This window comes from Patagioenas fasciata, chromosome 3 (genome assembly GCF_037038585.1).
Source record: "Patagioenas fasciata isolate bPatFas1 chromosome 3, bPatFas1.hap1, whole genome shotgun sequence".
In the NCBI taxonomy this organism is placed as follows: domain Eukaryota; kingdom Metazoa; phylum Chordata; class Aves; order Columbiformes; family Columbidae; genus Patagioenas; species Patagioenas fasciata.
Genome location: NC_092522.1, coordinates 19,717,994 through 19,741,140, shown reverse-complemented (window position 1 = coordinate 19,741,140; position 23,147 = coordinate 19,717,994). Strand labels below are relative to the sequence as shown.

The 23,147-nt window shown below is 43.6% G+C and overlaps 1 protein-coding gene across 1 annotated transcript in view; it reads left to right on the top strand.

Annotated features, from left to right (window-relative positions):
* LOC136099677 (TOG array regulator of axonemal microtubules protein 2-like) overlaps positions 1-19,998 on the top strand; it is a 29,897-nt gene extending 9,899 nt beyond the window's left edge. The window contains exons 8-18 of the mRNA XM_071805912.1: positions 809-964; positions 3,066-3,207; positions 4,825-4,930; positions 6,706-6,941; positions 8,115-8,273; positions 9,332-9,449; positions 10,379-10,689; positions 12,044-12,353; positions 13,545-13,761; positions 17,249-17,335; positions 19,586-19,998. Of these exons, the coding sequence (XP_071662013.1) occupies positions 809-964; positions 3,066-3,207; positions 4,825-4,930; positions 6,706-6,941; positions 8,115-8,273; positions 9,332-9,449; positions 10,379-10,689; positions 12,044-12,353; positions 13,545-13,761; positions 17,249-17,335; positions 19,586-19,833 (2,090 nt within the window). The 3' untranslated portion in view covers positions 19,834-19,998. The remainder of the gene's footprint in view (positions 1-808; positions 965-3,065; positions 3,208-4,824; positions 4,931-6,705; positions 6,942-8,114; positions 8,274-9,331; positions 9,450-10,378; positions 10,690-12,043; positions 12,354-13,544; positions 13,762-17,248; positions 17,336-19,585) is intronic.
* Positions 19,999-23,147: the final 3,149 nt, after the last annotated feature.

Sequence of the window (23,147 nt, the reverse complement as noted above, 5' to 3'; positions counted from 1 at the left end):
TATTTCCACTTTTCAAAGAAAAATACAGAGGCATGATGTGTCTTGCTCCCGGCCCATACTGAGTCAGTCACAGTAAATCACTTTCCCCACTTCTCCTATGAAGTCTTTCAGACTGGATAATTCTGTCTTGCAAACTACACTGGGGATTCAGACTCTCTAATTGAGAGTAGCCTCCAGGAAAGGTGAATGGGTGAGTCCAAAAGAAGGCTTTTCAACCAAGGTGCCCCTGGAAGAAACAAAATCAAACTGTATCTAATTAAAACACAAAATATCTTGCTCACATGATAGGACAGATTATCCTGCTCACCCCACTCCTTGCTGAGGAGCTCACACTATAGAGCTGTGCTGGAGCCCTTAGCCAGAGCTTGCGTTTCACCCACATGAGCAAGCAGCATTGCTGACTTAATTGCAGCTGACAGACTCTGATTGTACAGCTGCACGCACTACCTTGAGCACAGCAGCAGCAAACTTAAGTGTCAGCACTCAGCCCAAGGGCATCAGACAAGGTTCTCTGCTCTTTTTCTTGCTATTATTTTGTGAAGTACTAGTGAGGAGTGCTGAGGTGGGAACCTCTAGAATGTAACTTCCCTATCCAGCCTCTGAAACAAGAAAGCAAAAGAAAAGCAGCACTGAGTTTTCCTCATTTCTTACGGAAAGCATCACCACATTGTGTGATCATTGTCTGGGATAACAAAGAGATGTTACCCAGCTCCAGCAAGACTTCTAGCCCTTTCCAAGCCCCCTGTTGAGGGATAGTCCACCCTGTTCAGATGTTTCCTCTTAACAAGATCCTTTTTGGTCTCTGCAGGCTTTGGCCCACCACCTGTCAATGGGACAGCTCCCAGCATGTGCAATACAGGCAAAGAGAGCACTGGTACTGCTTTGAGGAAGCGGTTCAACAGGCCCGCACTGCCCAGCATGCCTGTCATCAACAAGAACAGCAGCGTCCCACGCAACTCCTCAGGTGAGCCTGCTCCCCTGCAGCCCCCACACCAGTACGTAGCACAAGGAGCACAAACTGCCTCACTCCTCAACCACAGGTAAGATCTCAGGTCCAAAGCCTGTTCAGAGGACTGAGAGCAAACCTCCTTTGGATCCATTCCAGCTCAGTGATAACTGGAGCAGTTGGTGCTTACAGATCCACTGGGAAGTTGAGCTGCATGAAGTAGGGGTAAAGCCTTAAGCTATAGCTTTTGCCAGTACTGATAGTCCAAAACATAACACTGGTGCTGGGAAGCAGCTGTAACTGCAGGACTGAGCTCCAGTACTGTCTGGCAGGGTGTGCTCACCATGCACATATGTATACCACCATGGTCAGTTAGCCTGTGCTGCTGTCTGGCTCTGCAGCCAGTTTTTCTACTATCGCAGCAAGGGCTGCCTCTTCATGGAAATTAGAGAAGTGATACATTCATTCTATTGCATCTAGAAGTGCTTAACGACTTGTAGCATCTCTCATCCCACTGCCTGCAATGCAAACTGGGAACAAGCAGTGCCTGTATTTCCGACTGTATTTTGGTCAGCCCACCCAAATACAGTGGCTCTCTGTAGCAGAAGACGTACATGAGAGGTTACTGGTGCTCCCAGGCTGCTCACTCCCTGCAGCAAATATGCAGCAGATAGTGAGCATACTGATTCTCAGCTCTCCTTTGTGGGTGGCCTACCTTGTGTTATGATCCTGAGCACCAAGAGTTAGGAAAAAGGGAACTAAGAATGATATTTTGAATGCTCCTTCCTAGTGATGCTACTCCAGTTTTCAAAACTGATCAGAACTAGCCTGACATGGCTCTCCGTTCACCTCGAATATAGTTGTGTATATGCACATACTTGTGCATATGTACATATGTCACTGATGTCAGTGATAGTAGTATTGGTAACATCCAAATTAGTACCCATCTGAATATTTTTGATTTTACAGTTCCTCCATACTTCATAGAACACGTAAGGTAGCATAAAAACACTACAGAGTCCATAGTAGTGCCTAGATTCTATGTAATATTTATACTCAGTACTTTTAGACAGCTCAGATGTTTACGTCTACACTTTAGGAAATGAGCTTTTGCAGGCAATGCATGAAGTTTTTGACCTACAATGCTTTTGATGATAAATAGGTTTCATAACAAATGCATTTGTCATCTGAATGTTCTTATACCTGGTATATTTATCATCAAGAAACTGTATTTGCCAACAATTTGCATCTATATTTACATATTTTTATTCTCAGTTCACATTTGGAAGGCTTTTTTTTTGTCACAACTATCAAGACTAGGAATTGCCTTTTTCCACAAGAGAAAGCTTAGGCATTGCATAGTTTGCAAACAAATACATTTGATGACAAATAAATTTCACCTCAGCATCTTCAAAATACAGCCAATGGGTACCTCTGAAATAGTAAATATTCCTCATGCTCGGAAAATAGTGAAATCCATAAACTACTACTTTCCCAATGGTATGCTAAAATGTATGTGCACTTAGCTGCCTGCTGTCCAGAATAGTTGAGATAAATGGGAACAGAGGTGCTGTCAGGCTCAGCAGGTCAGGTATCACTATTCCCTGGCACTTGCTCCTTGTGGATTTGACCAAGCCCAGCAGGACTTGGTTGTTCAGGCTTGGTGCTCGCTGGGGACAGCTGGAGATGTTTCCTCAGAAAGTTACAGGGTCCCTCTGTCCTCACTGCCTCAGGTCACAGCAGGTGATACAGGGAGGTATGTGCACATCTCAGGAGCTTACTCCTGGGGTAGCAAGTCCTGCTGAGCAGCACTGGCTCCTGGTGAGTGTAAGCCCTGCAGCACTATCAATCTGCAAGCTGGCTGTGGTACCCATCCAGATGTGGGAGCTGGCTCAGTGTGTGCAATTTTCAGGTTCACACAAGGAGCTGATGCCCAACTGGGGATGAATGTGAGATGGTTGGGTGCTGGAAAAATGAACCAGACAGCAGGGAAGCCACTGAATCAATGCCAGTTTGCGCGCATATGTAATCTTGGCTGGGGACTGGGTTGCCATCTGCTCGGTGGCAGGGTGCCTCACCCTGGGGTACGCAATGCTGATGTCTGACACTCTCCTTACAGTGAACTCACTGTCGCCCATTGCTCTGGACTCCTCCAAGGGGAGAGATGAGCCAGAGTGCGGGGACGCCCGGGAAGCCAAACCCTACCCTAATGCACAGCAGGTGCTGCTCAATGCTCTCACATGGCTCAGCAGCGATGACTGGTAAGAAAGCCCCCTGTTCAGTCTTTCTCCCTCTCAGTGTAAAGGTAAGTTAGAACCTTTTTTCTAGTGCCTCTGAGCCCAGACATCCCAGATGTCCCAAGGGAACTACTGAAACCACTCCAAAGTAATCACAATATAAAGATGTGAGAGCAGCCTTTTATTTGCCTTGGTCCATAGCAGTCTTAGAGCCACAGCAGGTCCCTGCTGTTTCCTAGGTTGGTTTTTTGCTCCACGTAGCTGCAAATGAAACCTTCAGGGAAGAGAGAAAGTTGACAACAAGATGATTTGCTGGCTGAAGCCAGAAGCAGGATGGAAGTGGTCTTGAGTTTACAGATTTGGGTGCCTCAGGTCACTGGCCCGGGTGGGACTGAGTAAGGATTTATCTCTGGTCCTCCCGCAGCTAAGTTCCAGAAGCACCTATGGGGAGTTCCTATTTCTGAGAAATGGACTGAGATGTGGTACGGAGTTTCTCAGCCTGTCATTTCCCCTGAAAGCCTTGTGGCAGAAGACAAGTAAAAAGAAAAAAAAAAATCCTTCAGGAATCTTGCACTTTTAGAATGAAACTTTTTCTTCTTCACTGCTTAATATGGGCCAAAGATGTTTTTGTTGATAATCACAGTGTGTCCTGAAATTGAACACAGACAGGAGGAGACTCAGCAAATTTCAGGTGATATTGGTTTTCCCTTTGATTTCTGAGTCAGCATATGTGCACTAAGGCTCCATTCACACTGGGATAACCATGAAAAGTCTTCCATGATGCACCTCCTTGTGCAATATCACTTTGTTTTGCCCCTCTCTCCTTTCTCTTTCCCACTCCTGTTTGATGCCCTGTGAGGTGCAGGGAGCTGCTGCAGGGTCTGGGTTACACTCAGGGACCCCAGTGGGGGTGGATGCCCAGCCCTGCCCTGCCGCCCTGGTGAACCAGTGACTGTAACATGTCTTCATGTAGCTCAGGTCCTTCACTAAGAAAATGCTGAAAGAGGTGGGTTTTTACTACTTTTAAATAACATGTTGCTGTTGTAGGTGTTATTTTAAGTAGGGATTTTCTGGAAAATCCAGCTTTTTGTCTATTCTTGCCCAGGTATGGAGTATTTTATGACATGCTGTCTTTTTTGGGGGAGGGGAGGGCGAGGCTGTGGGGAACAAGACTAAATTGTAGAGTGCAAACTCAAGCTATGGAGTGGCAGTGAAGGCTCTCCCTCCTGCATTGCCCTATGGGGATGGCGAAGAGGGAAAACGCCCCAGTAACAGCCAGACGGGACTGTTTCTCAGACACAGGGTACAGGGAGGATGCAAGAAACAGAAACATGGCACAGTCTTCCAGCTTCTAGGAAGCAGTGACATAGAGACTTTGTGTGCCAGTGATTTCAGGAAGGGTGTCTTGTTTAACAGCTGCAAATTAACCCAGCCATTCTGAAACCATCTATTTGCCTTTTGCATTTATGTGTGCTTTTGAACACGACCGCATCCTGTAGCAACGAGTCCACAATTTAATTAAGTGCTGTATAAGAAGCACCTCCCTGTGCTTGTTTGAGCTGACACCCTGGTAATTTTAGAGGGTGCTGCCAAGTTCTTGGGTGGTGAGAAAAGTCGATCTTTTTGGTAATTGCCTTTCAGGGAGGAGAAAGTGAAGGGACTCACCAGCATCAGACGCCTGGCTGTCTCCCACTCAGAAGTCCTTCTTTCTAAACTTCATGATGTTTCCTTGGTAGTTATCAAAGAGGTAAGAATGTTATGTTCGATTGTGTCCTATGCACCTCGTACATGAGAGCATAGAGTTGATACGTGCTTCTTCATTTACGTGGGTGTCTGCCTTCATCACTATTTTATTCACTGTTTTTCTAAGGGCTATGTCACCTATCTATATGATCTGTCTGCACAATATAGCTGTATTTACAGGCATGCAGGGCTTCTGTGTCTCTTCTCTTTGAGGTAGGTGTCATTCTCATGCAATATACAAATACAGAAACTGCAGGTGATTTGCCACAGCCCAAGTCTCTGCCAAGCTGTAATTAAACACTGCAGCTTTTGCCTCCCAGCTTCCTCCCACTTCTTCCTCCTCCTCAGCAACCTGGGTGAGTGACTGCAGGTATTTATTTTCCTGTGTTTCCTGATGATGTTTTTTCCTCCTTCCTTTCTGCTTGCTTTTTGGCAATTTGCCCTTTCCACTAAACTGCTGACTCTGTGTGCCTGTGGAATTTTGCACAGCAGCAACTGGGTGCTTAGACCAGCCTGGCTGTGGGGTGAGCAAGGCAGTCACACACAGCTTCACTGTCTCATCTCTCAGTGAACACAGAGGTCTCACCCTAAGCTAATTAATAACATCTGTGGCTGTATTTCCAACTTGGCACTTAGCAGCCAGTTCAGGCCACAGACTTGTACTCTTACTGCATGATTGCCAAATATATTAAATTTTCCTTTGCTTGCAGAAGACAGTAGGACAGCTTATTTCCATGAAAGCAACTCCTCCTCTCCAATATTTAATGACATTGGAAGCTTGAATGTTCCTTGTGTTGTTGGACTCTTTAAACCCTTCTGTTTAGATATGCAGGACTCAGATTCTACCCCTGTGAGATCTGGCTTAGGGCAAGAAGCCCTTTCAGCTTAGCTCATCTGATTTTTATATCACTTTTATATTTCTGAGGAAATTTCCTCCTCTCTCTTCTATGATCATGCACAGAGACATCTTTCAGCTTTTGTTTCACTCCAGTCCCAGATTTTGCTTTCACAAGCACTTCTAGCACTTATATGGTTTTCTTTTATTAAGAGGCACAACTAATTCTGGCAGAAAGAAATACTGGTCTGTCCTTCAAAGTATTTTTCAAATGAAGCACGTGACTCTCAGTTATTTCTTCCTTACCCTTATGGGAGAGACTTTTGGAAGCAAGGGTCACCCAAGAACAGCCCTGAATGCTGCAAAACCCCATGGGTTGCAGCTGTAATTATATGTGACCTCCAAAATGCTTGAGTACCTTGAGTTCAACAGCTGGGGTTCTCCTGACCAGGCAGAGCAGTAGATGGACTTCAAGTCCATGCTGCATATTAGCCTGATTGTACACTTGAGCCTGCATTTTCAGTTTCCTCGTTGAGTGCTCAAACTGCCAGTGCTGCGATTTTGGACAGGAAGAAAGTACTACTTTTCCTCTGTCTTGTCTTTATGAATTGTACCTTTATAGTTTAAAAACAGCCATTGCCTTTATTTTTTTTTAAGGTCTAAAATCAAAGCAGTGCACATTATGGGTTGAGTAGCACACTTAGTTCTAGATTAAACAATATTTTTAGGCCTTCAGTCTCATTAAAATTGTATAAGTGGGCCTGAGAGAGAAGAAGTTGGCGTCAGAGTAAGTGTGTTCCTGTACTTGTGGTCCTCTGCTCTTACTGTGCTCTTATATTCCATCTGGACACAGTGAGAAGTCATGTTGTTTCATGGGACTTTCACCTGGAGAATTGATTTTCTCTACAGGGTGGTTCTTACATTTCCCCTCATGACTTCCCCAGGTGAACAATCTCCGCTCAAAGGTGTGTTGCTGTGCAATGAACACTCTTGGAGATCTCTTCAGGACCATGAAGAAGGACATGGACCACAAGGTGGATGAGATTGCTCGGGTCTTGCTGCAGAAGATGGGGGACTCCAACGACTTCATTCAGACAGCAGCCAATGAAGCCCTGGGGCTCATGGCGGGGAGTGTGACTCCTGCACGAGCAATGACTGCTCTCATGGCCAGTGGAGTCCAGTACGTCATTCTTTTCTTAGTGCTATCCTTCACCTTGAATTGTGTCGGTAGAGGGAAGGGATGGGAGGCAGAAGGGAATTGATGGGAGGGAAGGGTCCTGTCTCCTGCATCTTCTGTGAACTCGGTGATTAGATTCTCTGATCATAAACCTCTCTCCCTTCCTCTTGCATCTACTTCTGCCCTCCTGCAGCCTATTTGTTCCCACAATATGTCAATGCTGGTGAGATGTGGTGAATGATGGGGAAGCAAAAGTTCCTGCAATGCGTGGTGGTATAGTCTTGTGGCTTTGCAGGAAGAGGGACAATAGCTATTCTAGCAGTGAGTGCCTTTTGATATTTCACAACGCTAACCACAGAGGCACTGAGAAAAGCCATGCATCATCATTATGCCATTAACTTGAGAAATAAGGAGGCTAATTGCTAACACATGGAGCACACTGGGGAGAACGTGCTGGGTGCGGCTCAGCAGGCACAGCTCCTACTAAGTGGGCTCTGTCTGACCGTCATGTCCTTAGATCTCTACTTTCTATTCAAATTGATGTTGCAAGTCAGCCTTGAGATAGTGAGCAGCTTTATAGGTGCCTTCACAGGCTGACTCCCATAGGATAACTGAAGCAAATGCTGCCTTAAATCATAGAATCACAGAGTACCAGATTGGAAGGGACCACCTGGACCATCTGGTCCAACCTTACTTGGCAGAAGTGCAGTCTAGACAATGTGGCTCAGCACCCTGTCCAGCTGAAACTCACTTCCCTGGGGAGATTATTCCAATGACTGATTGTTCTCATTGTGAAAAATTTCCCTCTGCAGATTTGGAGATAAACAGGTGGAATAAGCCCCAGGACTGCTACAGTTCTGTTTGTGTAGTGGAGCCCTCTGATGAGTCAGTAAAAATTGTCTTTCATTTCCCTCTTTCCTAGACTAAATTTCAGGAAAGAAATTAAGTATCAAATAGTCCAGGGAGGTAGAATTCCTTCCTCTTACTTGCAGGTAGCCTCTCTGTACAATGCCAATTTTGTGTTTATCTGAGGACAAATCACCTACAGGTGGCTAAAATGGCAGTGAGAACTTGTGTGTCCTTTCCCTAGCAATGACAGGGACCATGCTGTGACCGAGGCCTGTGCTTCTGGCCCTCTTTTTCCCCCTACCCCAGTCTTTGTTGCCTTGTTTGCAGACACCGCAATGTCCTGGTGCGCAAGACTGCAGCCGAACACCTACTGACTGCGATGGAGCGAACTGGAGCCAATAAACTCCTCTCGGGCATAGTTACCAGTACTGAGGTGCTGGTGCACACGCTGGTGAATCTTGCTCTGGACTGTCATCAGGACACAAGGTGATGATCTTCATTTCACCTCCTAAAATTTGAAAACTGTTTGATGCCTGGCTATAAATTATAAAACCACAAAAGAGTGGAAGGTAAAATTTAAAAAGTTACTTCACAGTGTGGATAACGTCTGGGGAGATGACTGTACTGAGTAAGATGAGGTTGTCCAGCAAGAGAGGCCATTGACAAATTCCTGTGACTTGAATGATTCTTTATTCAGATCAGCTGAGCTCAGATTAGGCAGTCAAATAATTCTGTTTCACCTTACGTGTGCAATGTAAAGCTGAAGCATTGGCCACTGTTCGTCACTGAATGGTCCCAAACATCTATTTCTGGGAAGGTTAAGACTGTCCTAGAAAAAATCCAGCTGTTTTCAAGTGATATATTCAATCATTCTAAATCCCTTCTGCAGATTTAATTGCCTATTGTAGTCACAAATTTTTCTTCCCAATCATTGTATAATGTTGTTGGCTGTGGCTGAATGACGTCCAAATTTCCTCTTCACAGTAGCTGAAGTTTCATAGTAGCAAAACCAAAACAACTAACCAAAAACCAAACCAAACCATTAGTCTGATTATTAATTATATTCCCATTAATAGATGTGAAGAACACATGATCAATTAGCTGCCCATGTGCATACATGTCGTATAGAATAATAAATAGTAAGCATGAGGTCATCTGTCCTAGATTCTCTGTCAGTTAAGGGGAAGTAAATTATTGTGCAATGGCAGCAAGACACTGCAAATAAGCCATGACATCCAAGCAGGAGGTGGTCTTCACTTGTCCCATGGGATCTTCCGCTTCCACAGAAGCATACCCTCAGTTTCAGAGTGAAATTGTATTTTCCTGTTACCCTATGTTCTCCTCTTGTGTTCAGCTGGTAGCATTGTGCAGTTGCAGTAAGAGGAGGTAAATCTCTTTGCTGAAGAGGTAATACCTCCTCATGCAGGTATTACACATGATGAGTTTAAAATATCAGTTTATTAACGCTTTTCCTTCCTTTATTCACAAGGCCAGGGAGAAAAGACAGTAGTAGTCTGTATTAATTTCTCTTTTTCCTATGTTAGATATTATGGACGGAAGATGCTGAATTTATTGATGAGTCATCCAAAATTTGATAGTTATTTGAAAAAGTCTGCCCCCTCACGGGACTTGGAAGCTGTTATGGCAATGATTAAGCGGAAGGTAAGTGCTTGGCAGGAGAAATGTCTTCTTTATGCTAGTACTGAGATTGCTAATATGAGATTAAACATATATAATCTTTCTTTACCTCATTCTTCTTCTGCTGAATCATTTTGCTCCTGGGAATGAGCTGTTGATCCTTAGCCTGTTTATCTTCAGACAGTGAATGAACTAGTATAGTTAGAAAGAAAGTGGGTGTATTTTGAATATCAGCCACAAACAGGAAAGGAAAGTAGGAGAAAATGGTTCTACCATCAAGCATTAAAAAAACCCAATGCTACTCCCCACACCCCCCAATAAAGCAAGGAAGGGAGAATAGTGCTTCTGAAGGTAATAGAGTCTTTGCAACAGATGAAGTATTAGTGCCAAAAAAATTTCCAAATATACAAAAGATGCACAAGGCAATCATAATTAGTACGCATATTGTGTGTATTCTGGGAACACTGCCCTGCTGTTATGCTCTCTGAAGCCGGAGGAAGCTTCATGAATTCAGCATCCCATGGAAAATCATCCCTATTTTTTTTCATTCCTTTTCATTTACATTCTAGACAGGCATGTGCCTTTGTCGGGGATAGGGAGAATGAGCGTAAACCAAATTAACTCCCAACACAATGGGCCACCCTCCAGAAAGTCCAAATGTTTCCCACCAGTTTGTTTCCTTAACAGTTTGCATTATTCTTGTGCACAAGACTAATGAATTCTGGATTTTGTATTGCTGCCCATTATGGTAGCACCTATAACCTACCTTATGTTATTGAAAACAAATAGTAGACATCACTGGATCTCTGGCCCATCTCCCTCTCTAAGTTAGGAAATGTTTTCCTAAGCCTTTCTTGGTAGCAGTGATCCTTCCTGGTTATAATTTGTGTTTTAAACAAATAATTTCCTCTTTTATCTTCTATAGATTCATGTTTTTTTATATATTTGTGTAGGGGACAGAAGACCATGAATGTGAACCTCCTTCTGCCAAGGAGTCTGAGGAATCTCCTTCTGACAAGGAGTCTAAGGAACCTCCTTCTGCCAAGGAGTCTAAGGAACCTCCTTCTGCCAAGGAATCTAAGGAATCTCCTTCTGCCAAGGAGTCTAAGGAACCTCCTTCTGCCAAGGAGTCTAAGGAACCTCCTTCTGCCAAGGAGTCTAAGGAACCTCCTTCTGCCAAGGAGTCTAAGAAACCTCCTTCTGCCAAGGAGTCTAAGAAAAATGGCTTGATGATGCCCCAGGACAACTTGCCTTCTAATGAAGGGTACTGAGCACTTCTGTTATATCTGACAAAGCACATGACAAGCTTTGCATGTCTCTTCCTCAAAAAAATCTTTCTGGTGGAGACAAGGGGTACCAGAGATTGTTTCCTTGCCCCACAAATATTTCGTGATCAAAAATGTCTACTTCTACATTAGGCTGAACACAAGTTCTCTGGAGGGTTTTCCACAAAAATTGAGAGAGAGGAAGAGACACCCACCAGTTTTAGTTCAGAAAATCCAGTGCGGTGGCGAGGACAGTGTTGTGGAGGCTGCGAGAGGGCCATTTCTCTGCTGTTTGGTTTGGGACAAGTAATTTCAATCAGGGTATTATTATCTCAGTGGAGTCTTTTTGAGATGGGTGATTTGATGAGAAGTCCCATTCTAGAACCAAGATGCCATTCCCAAAAATAGCACTTCCTATGCATTTTGTTTGGCCTGTCTGAGTCATTGCTTTCTGACTCAAAAACAGTACTGGTAGTTCTGGTCAAGAGACATATCAATGTGGACTCTGTAGCTATTCATGTCATTGAGACCCATTATTGGTTGGTTGATGGACAGCATATTTTTTTCCCTTGTGCCTCAGTCAGCATTCAAGATAGGAGTTTGGTCCTTGCTGTCTCCCCATGCTGGTGAGAGAGCTACCTGTACCTGCCCTTCTCTGATAACAGAGTGGATTTATTTAGCTCTGTTGTGCTCAGCAGTGGCAGGAAGATCACCGCACACCTCAGTAGTGGGGTTAGGAGCTTCTCGTGCTCATGGCAGAGAGAGGCTGATCCAAGAGAATTGTTCCCATTGGGTTTGTCAAGCTGTGGATCCAGCTGCTAAGGAAGCAATAATGTGAGCGCAGTAGCGGGATGGCTGGCTTCAGTTTTTGCCTCTGTTACTGATCCTCTGGATCCCTTCAGTTATGCCCCTTGATCTGTCTGGGTAGGATTCATCTGTTCAGATGCATCTGAGCTATTTATCCAGATTCCCATACCTGTTGTAGAGGCACTTCTCCAGGACAATTAATTTCCTTATAATACAGACACCTGCCATAAGATGAGGCATTTAGACTTTGTAGTGCCTACTTTTCCACACATAGGGAAGCTGGATGAGTACCTGGGAAGACACCTGAAGATAAATGAGATGCATCCCATCCTTGGTGCCTTGGTTTTCCTCAGTAAGCACTAGTGATAATGTTAAGTCCAGATTGTCTCCTGTAATGATTGTCATGAGATCAAAGCTGCTTTTCAGATAAAGATCTAGCTGAAATCACATCATTAGGAAGTCTTCTCAAGTTGCATTCCTCACAATTAACCAAAGGGAGATATTATCACCAAAAGGTCTAACTTTGTTTTTATTTTCCATTTTAAGGTCTGTCTCTTATGTACCCATGCCACCCTCTCAGACAGTCCGTCAGACAGTCCGTCAGACAGCCCGCCAGACAGCCCGCCAGACAGCCTGCCAGACAGCCCGCCAGACAGTCCGTCAGACAGTCCGTCAGACAGTCCGTCAGACAGCCCGTCAGACAGCCCGTCGCCCATCACAGGAAGAGACTGAACAGCGCCAGGAGCTTTGCAAGCTCCTGACAGCTAAGGACTTTCAGACAAGAATGGAGGGAGTGCTGCTCCTCCTTGACCACTGCAAAAACAACCCCCAGCTCATCTCCACTAACATTTCCCAGGTAGGTAGGGCATCTCCATCGCTCCTTTCCTGTTAGGTCCCTTCCCAAGCCTGTACCAGTAAAGTTAAAACAGTGCGTCTTATGTTACCTACTAGCTGTCTGGGACAGGCTGGTCTCTTCTCACCCCAAATAATTTCATTCAACTCCAGGCATCAGGGCAAGCAATTTCAGTCCAACTGTATTTCTCTGGTAGGTGTCTCTTGGTGCTGTTCATGAGACAGAATTTCCTGTTGCTGTAGCTTTTGCTGTATCTTACTACCAGTTAGGTTAAAACAAAGGAAATACAGCCACTGAAAGGCTGGAAATTATTCCCTAGAAGAGAAATCAGTTGGGGTGGAGGAGAAGTATCAGGATGCATTGATTAAAAAAACCAAAAATTAAAGGATACTCCTGTAAACTTTCTCTTCTATTGCAGACACAACTCTGCCTATTTACTTCTATCCTCATCCCTTTCCTGATTGGGACCATTCTCACCCTTCCTGTGGGCCCTTTTTTCCCTTTGGAAAGAGGAAGACAATGGCTAGAGACAGATCTCTTCCTTTTCCTCCCAGCAGCTGTTTTTTTTCCCCTTTTCCAGCAAATGGTGCCTGATAATGTGGCTGTCAAGGGACTGAACCTGCTCTAATGAGAACTACACAACACATTAAACTTCAGAAGTCTACCTGTTAGCTAGACAAATGGTCTGGGTACTGAAGAGTTCATCAGAGCCCTGCACTCCTCCAGATGCAGGTTCTGAGACAGATAAAAACAAAACTTGGATCACATCCAGCCACAGTTTTGGCAAAATCAATACTGCCCTCAGTACTTGAGGCAACTTTATGGAAAAATGGGTATCATAAATACCTGTTTTCATACCTCTGCACCAAAGATATTGCATTATTAAAATGGGATTAATTTAATGATTTGTAGCGATGATTTATGTAAATAATAATGTAAATAATATAGAGAGAAACACCATATGAACTATCCTGTCTGCACTCAAACCTCTTAATAAAATATGAAGATCTTTCCAACCACCATTAGGTGCAACCACTACAGTGAGTAGCCCATAAGAAAACAGTGAAATTGTGCTAGTAAGTGCTGACCTAACAGAAAACATTATATTTTACATTTCTGGGTGCTTGTTTCTACATCTCTCCTTGAAGCAAGAACATTTTAATCCAGATTTCCTGTCCTTTGTTTTCTTAACAGATTTTTGACTCTTTTGTCCTGAGACTTCAGGATTGCAACAAGAAAGTGAACCAGCAGGCGCTGGAGGCACTGGCTTCGATGACACCCATACTTGGAGATGCCTTATACCCAGTCCTGACCTCTCTGATAGCAGCAGTCACTGAGAACCTGAACTCAAAGCACTTGGGGATTTATGCTGCAGCTGTGAAGGTGCTGGAAGCATGCATTGATCACCTAGGTAAGGCTGACCTCTGACACTGACTCTCCCCAGCTGCGGCTCCTCCATCTCAGAGCCAAGTGAGTGCTAAGTCTGTGGATGGCTGTTGTTGTCTGTGGGAACATCCAGCTGCTGCAAGATGTGTATGAAGTCCTGCCTGCATTCTTTTTATTCCAATCGGTTGTATCATGTTGGGATGTGTAGCTGAATGGACACTGCTTATCACCTGGGTCATAGATCTGATTATTACAGAGAGGACATTCTAGGGATTATTTTAAGTTTCCACTATAAGAGCATGAGGGAAGTGACTAGCATCTGTCATGACTGTTTTTCCTGGGAAACTGCATGCATTTTGTTTTTATTGAATTGGATTTCTAATATGTGCACTCTGTTAAGTTTACAACCACTAAAACAAGATGAAAGGAATGTGCTTTTTCCTTGAAACACATAGGGGGAAGTGTGGTGGAGGCTCTTTGCTCTTGCTGGGCTTCTTTCCCACTTCTTTAGAATAAACAAGTATAAATCAAGATAAATCAAGCTGTAAATGATGGCTTATTCCAAACGTTGTTCTGCATGGGGCAAGATTGCTATAGCCAAGGTCTGCTGTAAATTCTCTTGCCACACAGACTTATGTCAGCTGTGAAAATGCAGCACTGGGTGAATATGCCTGAAAAATTCAGTGTTGAAGAGGCAGGTGTTAAAGTGAAATTAACAACTTCTCCACATCAGCTGCTTTGCAAACTCAGTGAATCTGCTGACCTGCTGCCTTTCTGTATTCCAAGTATTGGGTTGTTCCTAATCATGAAGCAGGAGAGGAGGGTGAGACCTTTACTGCTCTTGGCCCTTACTGATTTTTTTGTGGTGCGTGGGAGAAGGTGTGGGAAAAGTTGCAGAATCCTGCTAAGAGAGGATGTGGCAAATAGATCCCTTCAGGGTTTTGTATGAAGCTTTCCGTCATTCCCCTCTCACCAATTCTGAGAGGTCACTGTAAATTTTCCATGCTGGCAGATGCTAGAACAGGAGCAAGGTGCATCTGTCTCTTATCACAGTGGCTTTACTCAGAGACAGGTTCTCAAGCAAACAGGGTGGGATATATATTTTTTGTTCTGCTCATTTTTGTGGACATTTGTAAAAGTTCAAACAGGTAACTGAATCACAGATATTTCAAAATTCAAGACCCTAGGGCTTTACTGGGGGAAGGAAGGCTCTACTGGAAAAATGCATGAGCAAAACCATACCATATGCTATAAAGTGACAAAACCACCCCAGAACGCTAAAGGATTGTTCAATGCTCCTAGCAAAGAGTAAGAGAGCACAACCTCTTGCCCCATTGCTCCTATGAGTTTAATAGCTAAGAGCCCAGCTATTGCACCGAGGCTCTGTGTTGACATGCCTCATATTCTGAGCTTTAGGTGAGACTTCCTCATCTGCCACCTTTAATGATCCATGCAAAAATGCAAGCTGGTTAGAAAATTGTTTGATCACTTGATGTGAAACAAAAAAACCCCAAATGACATACAAACAAATAAAGAACATAAAACACCCCCCCCCATCTGTTAGACCAAAATTCTACCTAAAACCAAACTAATTTGCTTCCCAATAGTGCCTGAATAGTTTGTTTACCTTAACCCTGGCATTGGTTTGGATGTCCCCAGCTGAAGACCACACACATTCATTAGCTGTGACCTGGGACCATAATCCCACTCAAGGGAGCCACCTTGTAGGTGGAGGTGAATCAGCAAATCAAGCTCAACTGCAATGGGACCAAGACATCTTGCTGTCTCCTCTGACATCTGTCCTGCCCTGTTCTCTGTCATGAAAGAAATGCCCTTCAGATGGCCACTGCCTGACACCAGGGCATGGAGTCAGACCAGCAGCCCCAGATGGTTCCCAGAGGAACCATCACTCTGAGAGAGGGGAGGGGGAATTTCCCTGTAGTTGTCAACATAGCAAAGAGGGGAACACAGTGAAAATGAGAGTGCGGAGAAGCAGATTCCTCTGCTCAATACAGCAACTGCGGGGCTGCCTGTCCTGTGGCCAGCAGGTTTAGCTGATACGTAGTACAGGGAATTAAAGCTGGGTTAGTAAGAACCAGACTGCCTGTTGCCTTGTTTTCTCTAGTAGCTATTAAAAGCTCCTCTGTCTTTAGGTCTCTCAAGGCAGCAAAAGTAACTGCTGGGTGAATTTGTTATTTACTTGAGCTTTAATGTTTCAAAATGTACCGAGCATTTGAAACTCTCAAAGTGAAAGTTGAATACTGCTAACATACTTATCTTCCTACAAAAACAAGAAAACAAGCAGCTCCCCCTCACCCATCCCAAACCCAAGTGTTCCCCTGAAAATCTATGTAGATACCAATATTAATGACAAATTAACATTTTGTGCTTCCACAAGACCTCCAGATCTTTTTTCAAAGCAGCAGCTGTAAGGTAACTCCCTGGGGAGGAAGAGCAAATGTGAAACAGCATCTGACAATACTGCAAGAGGGTGGGACAAAAAGTGAAGTGTCTGTTTGAAAAGATGAATGAGAAGAGTGTAATTACCAAAGCAGAAGCTTAATTAGCGTAGCAGAACGGATTCATTACTGCACACTCACAAGGAGATTGTTAGGGACTACCTTTTTTATATCTCAGGCAAAACGGAGCACTTAATAGCACAGTACTACTTAAAACCCCTTTGGGATTTGACTCTGTAGTGGTTCACAAAGAAGCAGGTTGCTTACTCTACCTATTGGTGCCACTCCCGGTGACACTGCGAGGTATCGTAGTGCATCCCACAAACATTCTACCTCCAAGAAAAGCTTTGCTTGGCTTATCAAAGCAGTGAGACTGGAGGCTTGCAGACCAATTCAGGCAGCAGTTTATTAATTAAAACAAGACCTCAAATCCAAAACAGGCAGCACAGGAGACGTTAAAATATATATGGCAGTCAAGTATTGGGAAATCAGGTTGTTTTTCAGTCTCTCTACCGAGATCTGATTTCAGAGATAGTATAAGAGCACCTGAGAGTGGATGGTGTTGGCAATGAGCAGCAATTATCTCTTGTAAGAGTAACTTGGAGTGTTGTCCATAGATCCCAACAGGTAGTTTAAAGATTTAACACCAGCTTATCCTTAAAGTGTGAATGGATGCGTGGACTCTTGAGCCTTCTCATCCTTTTCCTTAGACAAGGGAGGAGGTCACTTCTGCAAAGCTCCAGGATGCAAAACATTTTCATTGCTTACAGGTGATTTAAATTTTGAGGGCCCTGATGTGGAAGCTTTAACACAGCTCATTGTACAGCAGTTAACTCTGGATTTACAAATGTGAAATGAGAACTTTTCTTTTTGAATTTAAAATCCTCCCAAGTAAGCTGAAGGAAAGAAGTAAAGGACTCAGAAACTGGCATAAATTTCCTTCATTTTACAAAATGCAGTTACCTCTGCCTTTTCCCCTCCTTCCCTTTTTAACTATTTTTTTTTTTCTTATAACCTCGGAAGAGTGAGCAGAAATACATGTTTCTCTTTCAGATAACACATTGCTGCTGCAAATCTTTGCCCACCGAGCGCGTTACCTCAGCGGCAAAGCTCTGCTGGATGTCATTGAACGTCTCACAGGTATTGCCTTCTTCAACTAATCTCCACTTCTTGAAGTCTTCAGAGGGAATATTTAGAGGGAATACCTCAGAATAGACAGTGCAGTCGCTTATCAAACACCAGAAGGTCCTGAGCTTGTTCCTCCTGCAAAATACTTGTACTTGGTGTATTTGGCAGGGGTTTGCCTGGCCTCTGCAGAGGCTTGCAGTGTGTGAGAGAAGAACAGCGCTTGGGCTCCAGCGCTGAGCTCTCACTGAGGCATCTCAGGACCCGCCTCCAGGAAAGAGAAGGCCTAAAAATACCCTGGCTGACTTCTCTCTTTGAAGTACAGTACAGTAAAGGTCATGGAGGTCTCTAAGAGGTCCCTGTTCTACAGCGAACCAACATCCTTTAGAAAAAAAATTGTGGCAACTGGTATTTCTGAGGATCGGTTTGTTTTGTCATCATAGGATTCTTGTTGTCCTGTTGGAAACTTTTGAGGCGGAGTCCTGCAGAGCCTGGGGGGTCACAGTGTAGGTGAAAACTCAACACACATATTACAGGCAAGGACTTTGTGCAAGGCAGGATTTAGGGGCAGAAGGAGGCAGTTCAGCCCAACCCACTGAGGCTCCCTGCCTGTATTGCAGATATCATATGGACTCATTTCAGGATGTACAAACAGTCTACTGTATCAGCAGTGTGCAACACACTGGAAGTACAGCTGATAATTGATTTATAATAGTAGCTTGCTCTGTCCAGCAATAGCCAATGAATGGAAAAAATTATAATCTCAATATATACTAGAGAAGAGTATTTATAGCCTTGCTTTAATTAGGACTAAATCCACTTCTAGTTATGCCAGCATCTTTTAATCCAAGGTTTAATACACTTTGCTTCTTCATTATGAATCTCAAAAGGGCATGTTTAGCCATAACAAATATAAAAGGGCCTTTAAAGATAATTTGGATAAAGTAAATCTCTGTAAACATAAAATTTACTTTTACAGTTATTTTAATCTCTTTTTCAAATACAGCATTTGAACATAAATTGGAACTACTTTAGAAAGCGCAGATGTTCTCTCTGGGATTCAGTGGGAACAGACAGCTCTTTTTGTTCTGAAGCTCCATAGTGACCACTGTGTTTAATAGCATTTAAACATAAATTAACTCCTATTTTAAAATAGGTACCCTTTTCCTGCTTACTAGAGTTGGTTTTAGGTACTGTCAGGAGCCGTTTAAATGTTGATGACTGATGCTAGATTAACAGCATAGAGGAAATGAAGGTCCTTCCACTACAAAATAATAAATAGTTACTGCATAACGTTTCTACTGAACAGAAGATAACAAAGCTCTCTTCAGACCATTTCAGATTTTGATCTCTCAGCAAAATCTGCCATGCAAGGAGCTTATTGATAGTAAATTTTTGTTTGTATTTAATAGAGCTCAGTTCAGAAAATGAGCTGAGAACAGACGTCAGAGAGAATGTGCAGAATGCGTTAAATATCAGGCGCCTGTGTAAGATTTTTCTCTGTTCCCCTATTTTAGGGAATGTTGTGAGGGCAATTGCCATTAAACTCGTGAGATGCTCAAATGCCATGGCAATGGGGTTTGGGTAATTATCTAAGACATTCTGAAGTTTGAAACAGCTGTTCATTAGAAGCCACTAAGTATGAGGGGAAAAAACCTCAGTTTGGACCCTTCTGTCACAGACCTCAGTTAGTCACTGATGTTTGTAAGAAAACTGTCAAGCAACACACATCTTTTCTGGGCTGAAGTTTTGAAGTGTGGTGTCATACTGCTGTTTGCTGTGTGCCACTAAGCAAAAGGAACAGCCACACGGGACTTCTGTCATTCTTTGTCAAAGGTCACAAAAAAAGTAATCATCCTTTTGTTAGAAATCTTTCAATTACCTCTCTGAGCTGCATTTCAAAATCTTCAGCAGCTGGTTTAGACAACTTCTTAACGGAAATAAACAGCGATTTGCCATTTTTGGCATTTGTAATGCAGAAGCAGATAGTGAAATTATTTACAAAATGTGTATTATTCACTTTGATAAGTCTATCATGGATACAAAGCCTCTGATTTGGAGAAATTAAGGTCCTCAGAGGTTGGTTATGCTGTTCAGTGGATGATCAGCCACTGTTGCCTGTTTCTGGACCATTGGGCCCTTTGTGCTTGTTGATATTAGCCAGAAAAGCCTTCCAAGAACCAAAACTTGTAGGTACTTGTAGGTACAAGGAACGTACTTGTTTACATTACGGCTGTTAATCTGTTTGTCTCTCTCACCTGGCAGTGCTTGTGGCCACTGTTTATCCCCGGAAACCTCAATTCGTCCACCGCTATGTCCTGCCTGCGCTCTGGTTCCTTTTGGGAAACAAGGCCCTGCCTGTCCGAAGCGGCAGTGTCAGGGCTGTGCTCACCAAGCTTGCAAAGAGCCTTGACGAAGTGATGGGCCCCAGCCTGAAGAAGTATGCCACCAACCAGCCTCAGTATGTGACAAGAAACCTCTGGGATCTTTTGAACCTGAATGTGAAGGCTTGATGTGCTCCAGGAAACAGAAGGAGGGGTGTGGAGTGGGACAGCTGGAGGCAAAGGTGGATGTGGTGGTGGCATTCGTTTTATTCCGTGTGTTTGAAGAAGAGGATTTACCTGATAGAGTTTATAGTTACACATTTACTTAATATATTTTGATGTTGGTTTAAAAAAAAAAAAAAAAAAAAAAAAAAAAAAAAAAAACAACCCTTAAAAAACTTTAAAAAAAACTTAAAAATCTTAAAAAACTTAATAAAAAAAATTTAAGAATTCTTTAAAAATAAAAAATATTTTAAAAAAGAATTTTTCTAAAGTTTTATGTCTTGACCTCATGTTCCCTAAGAAGTTTGCACAGATACCAAAAAAATAAAACCTGTGTGTAAATGCAATTTGTAACTGTAAAAAGGAAAATACTATATTTATATACATAGAAATTAAGAGATGTGCACATACATATATTTTTACTTACAAAGTAAGAGATGGGCTTTGGAAGCATTAGAACTGTAGGAAGAGATGGTTTGATTTCAGAAGCATAGAATGAGAAGCCAGGACCTGCTTGCCCAGAAGGTACGCAGTGGGGTTATGGGAGGATGTGCAGCTCACTGTATATGCCAGTGTATGCAGCGGATGCCGAACTGCCGGGCAGCCCCTTTACAAGTCTCTGGTAGCTGCTGGTGCAATGGCCTGAGATGTCTAGGTCAGGCTCACAGCCCCAGTCCAATGACAGCAGAAACCTCACCAGATGCACTGAAATTTTCTTCCCGTTTCAGGGGATGCGTCCTGTCTGTGGTCCCCTGTGCACCACATGCAATGGACTGATGTGGTGAGGTGACGGGTGCCATCTGACTGCCACCCAGCACCCTGAGGTACCCCTGGGGAGGGGCAGGAGAGCGGTTTGTGGCAGGGGGCTGTGACACCTTGCACATGGGGTGCTGGCTGGGCAGTGAGTGGGCTGAGGGTGTCCTGGGCAAAGGTAAGCTGTGTGCAGGCATTGTGGGACAAGGTATATTTTTTTAAAACTATATAGATTTTCTAAATGTCTTTCCGTCTTTTGAGATGTGAAGAATTTGCCTTCTATGCAGACCAGTAAAGCACTTCTGAACCTGAGATTCAGGAAACAGTGAGGAGGAGATGTGCCAGTCCTTCACCATACACAGATTTGGAAGCACAAGAGGGAGGAGTGATGAGAGAAGAGTGGAAGGGCTGAAAGCAGCAGATGTTGGTGCATCTGTGTAGTCAGATATGAAAACAAAGCAGCCTTATCTGTGTTCACATAATCTTCCATATACTGGCAGGGTTTTGAAAGAAAGAAGAATAGAAGTTTTGGGGAGAAGAAAAAACAGGAAAATAACAGCATGAGACACACTGGGCCCATGGAAGTTTAAAAGCGCCTTGACAGGTTCTTGACAGATACAAGGACCTTGTAGGAAGCTGGGAGGTCAAAGAATAATCCAGGGAGATCTGACCATTCCAGGAATTTTATGGTCTTATGTTTATGTGCTGCATTGTTCGGTATGTCTGAAGCTATGCAGGACTCTAACTTGCCAGATAAAATGGTTGCACTGTGGCACCTCTTAAGGAATCTCTTTTTAGTACAGTATTAAAGTGGCAAAATTATTTAGTAGACTCTTCTAAAATGTTTTGTGCTGCTGTTTGTTTGTTTTTTTTTTTTGAACTCCCAACTTTTGGTAGCAGGGAGTACTCAGGAACTCATCTCTATGAAGTCTTGGTATGCGATCTAAGCCAGGGACCTGGCTCTGAAACACCAGTGTTTCTGGAGATCCTGCAGCGGAAGCCACAGTCCTTGCAGATCTCATATATAAGTGGAACCTCTTGTGTTCTAGTTGGTACCCATTGCCCCTTGTTTAAATTGCAGATCTGGAACTATGTCACTTCCTTAAGCACCTGCAGTTTGCTACTGCCTGAGATCTATTTCAACAGGTTGCTTTTCTGCCTTTTTTGTTTTGTTTTGTTTTAATTAAGCAACTGGCATCTCTCGAGGGCCTCCTGGTTTTGCTTCCTCTACCTCAAAAGTTATTCTTGCTGTTTTCCTCCTCTGCAGGTCTCTCCCTCCGGAGCCCCGTAAGTGCTCCCTGCACAGGCTGCTTTTGCTGGGCTGAATAACAGTCCTTTAGTTTTACTTTCTCTTTGGCTATGCTTGGGCCTTTGGGAATGTGGGGGGAACCTTCTGCACTTGGGGGGGAAAAAAGCTTTTGTGCACATGATATGAGGTCTCTAGAGCGTGTTTTCATGCATTTAGCTGTAGCACTTGCAAAGTTGGTTTGAAATGTAACCCCTGTAACTGGTTTCTTAACTCTCTGTTGGCCTTGAGTGGTGCTTTCATGCATACTGCTCCCCACAGCTGGTGAGAATAAAGCATTGCCTGCCAGTACCTATTCTGTCCAGGTGTTTTATTTTTTTAACTCTCCAGCTGAGGCAGTTTCCCTGTAAGAGGGGCAGTCCTACAACAGTGAGATCAAATCTAGCTGACAATGTCTCTGGTGACAAGCAGAGGGTTTAATGGGTGAAGGTTAATTCAGCTCAGACGAGCTCTCCTGCCACAGGTTTGCACAGGGGCACATCTCAGAAGCCATTAAGAAGCTACTAAGGTTTTTGGATGGCACAAACAAAAGGCAAATCAGTGTTGAACCTTCTTCCAGCACTGATAAGAATTTAAATATTTAACTTCTCAAACTTATTTTTATTATAATTTTATTACAGAAGTCTCACCAGAGAGGAAACTGCAAGCTGCACTTGCAGGCCCAGTTTAATTCATTTAATGTGCAGTGCAGTTGCTAAACCACAGAAGTTAGGATAGGAAAATAAATGAATGGCAACTTTGTACATTGGCTTACTCTTACCCTACATCCTTCCAGAGGCCCAGTACAGACCCTGGCTGTCACAGAAGGTTCTTCCTGCTTGATGAAGGTAGAGTTGTCATAAGGGAAGGCAGGGGAGAAAAGGTAAATATGGTGTCTACCATAAAGGAGTGAAGAAAGTTTACATTCCCCTGCAGAGTAGGGAGTGGTCTTTTGCCATCTCCCTGTGCAAGGGGGCATTAGAACTCTGAAGCTGCATGAGCAGAGAGACTGGTGCTACATACACTGAATCCAGTCTGCAAAATTCATCTTTTCCTCAAATGGGCACTTTCTTCTCACCGAGAGTCAAAGCACACACCTGATGGCATGACTTACCCGCTCTTCGGAGTGCATGTGCCATGCAAATGGGTTAGCTGGACCCTGAATCTGCCTGTGGAAGTGCAACCACAAACCCCTGCAGCAGAATGTACGTGCATGAACTTGGCAGTGCCAAGAAGACTTTGG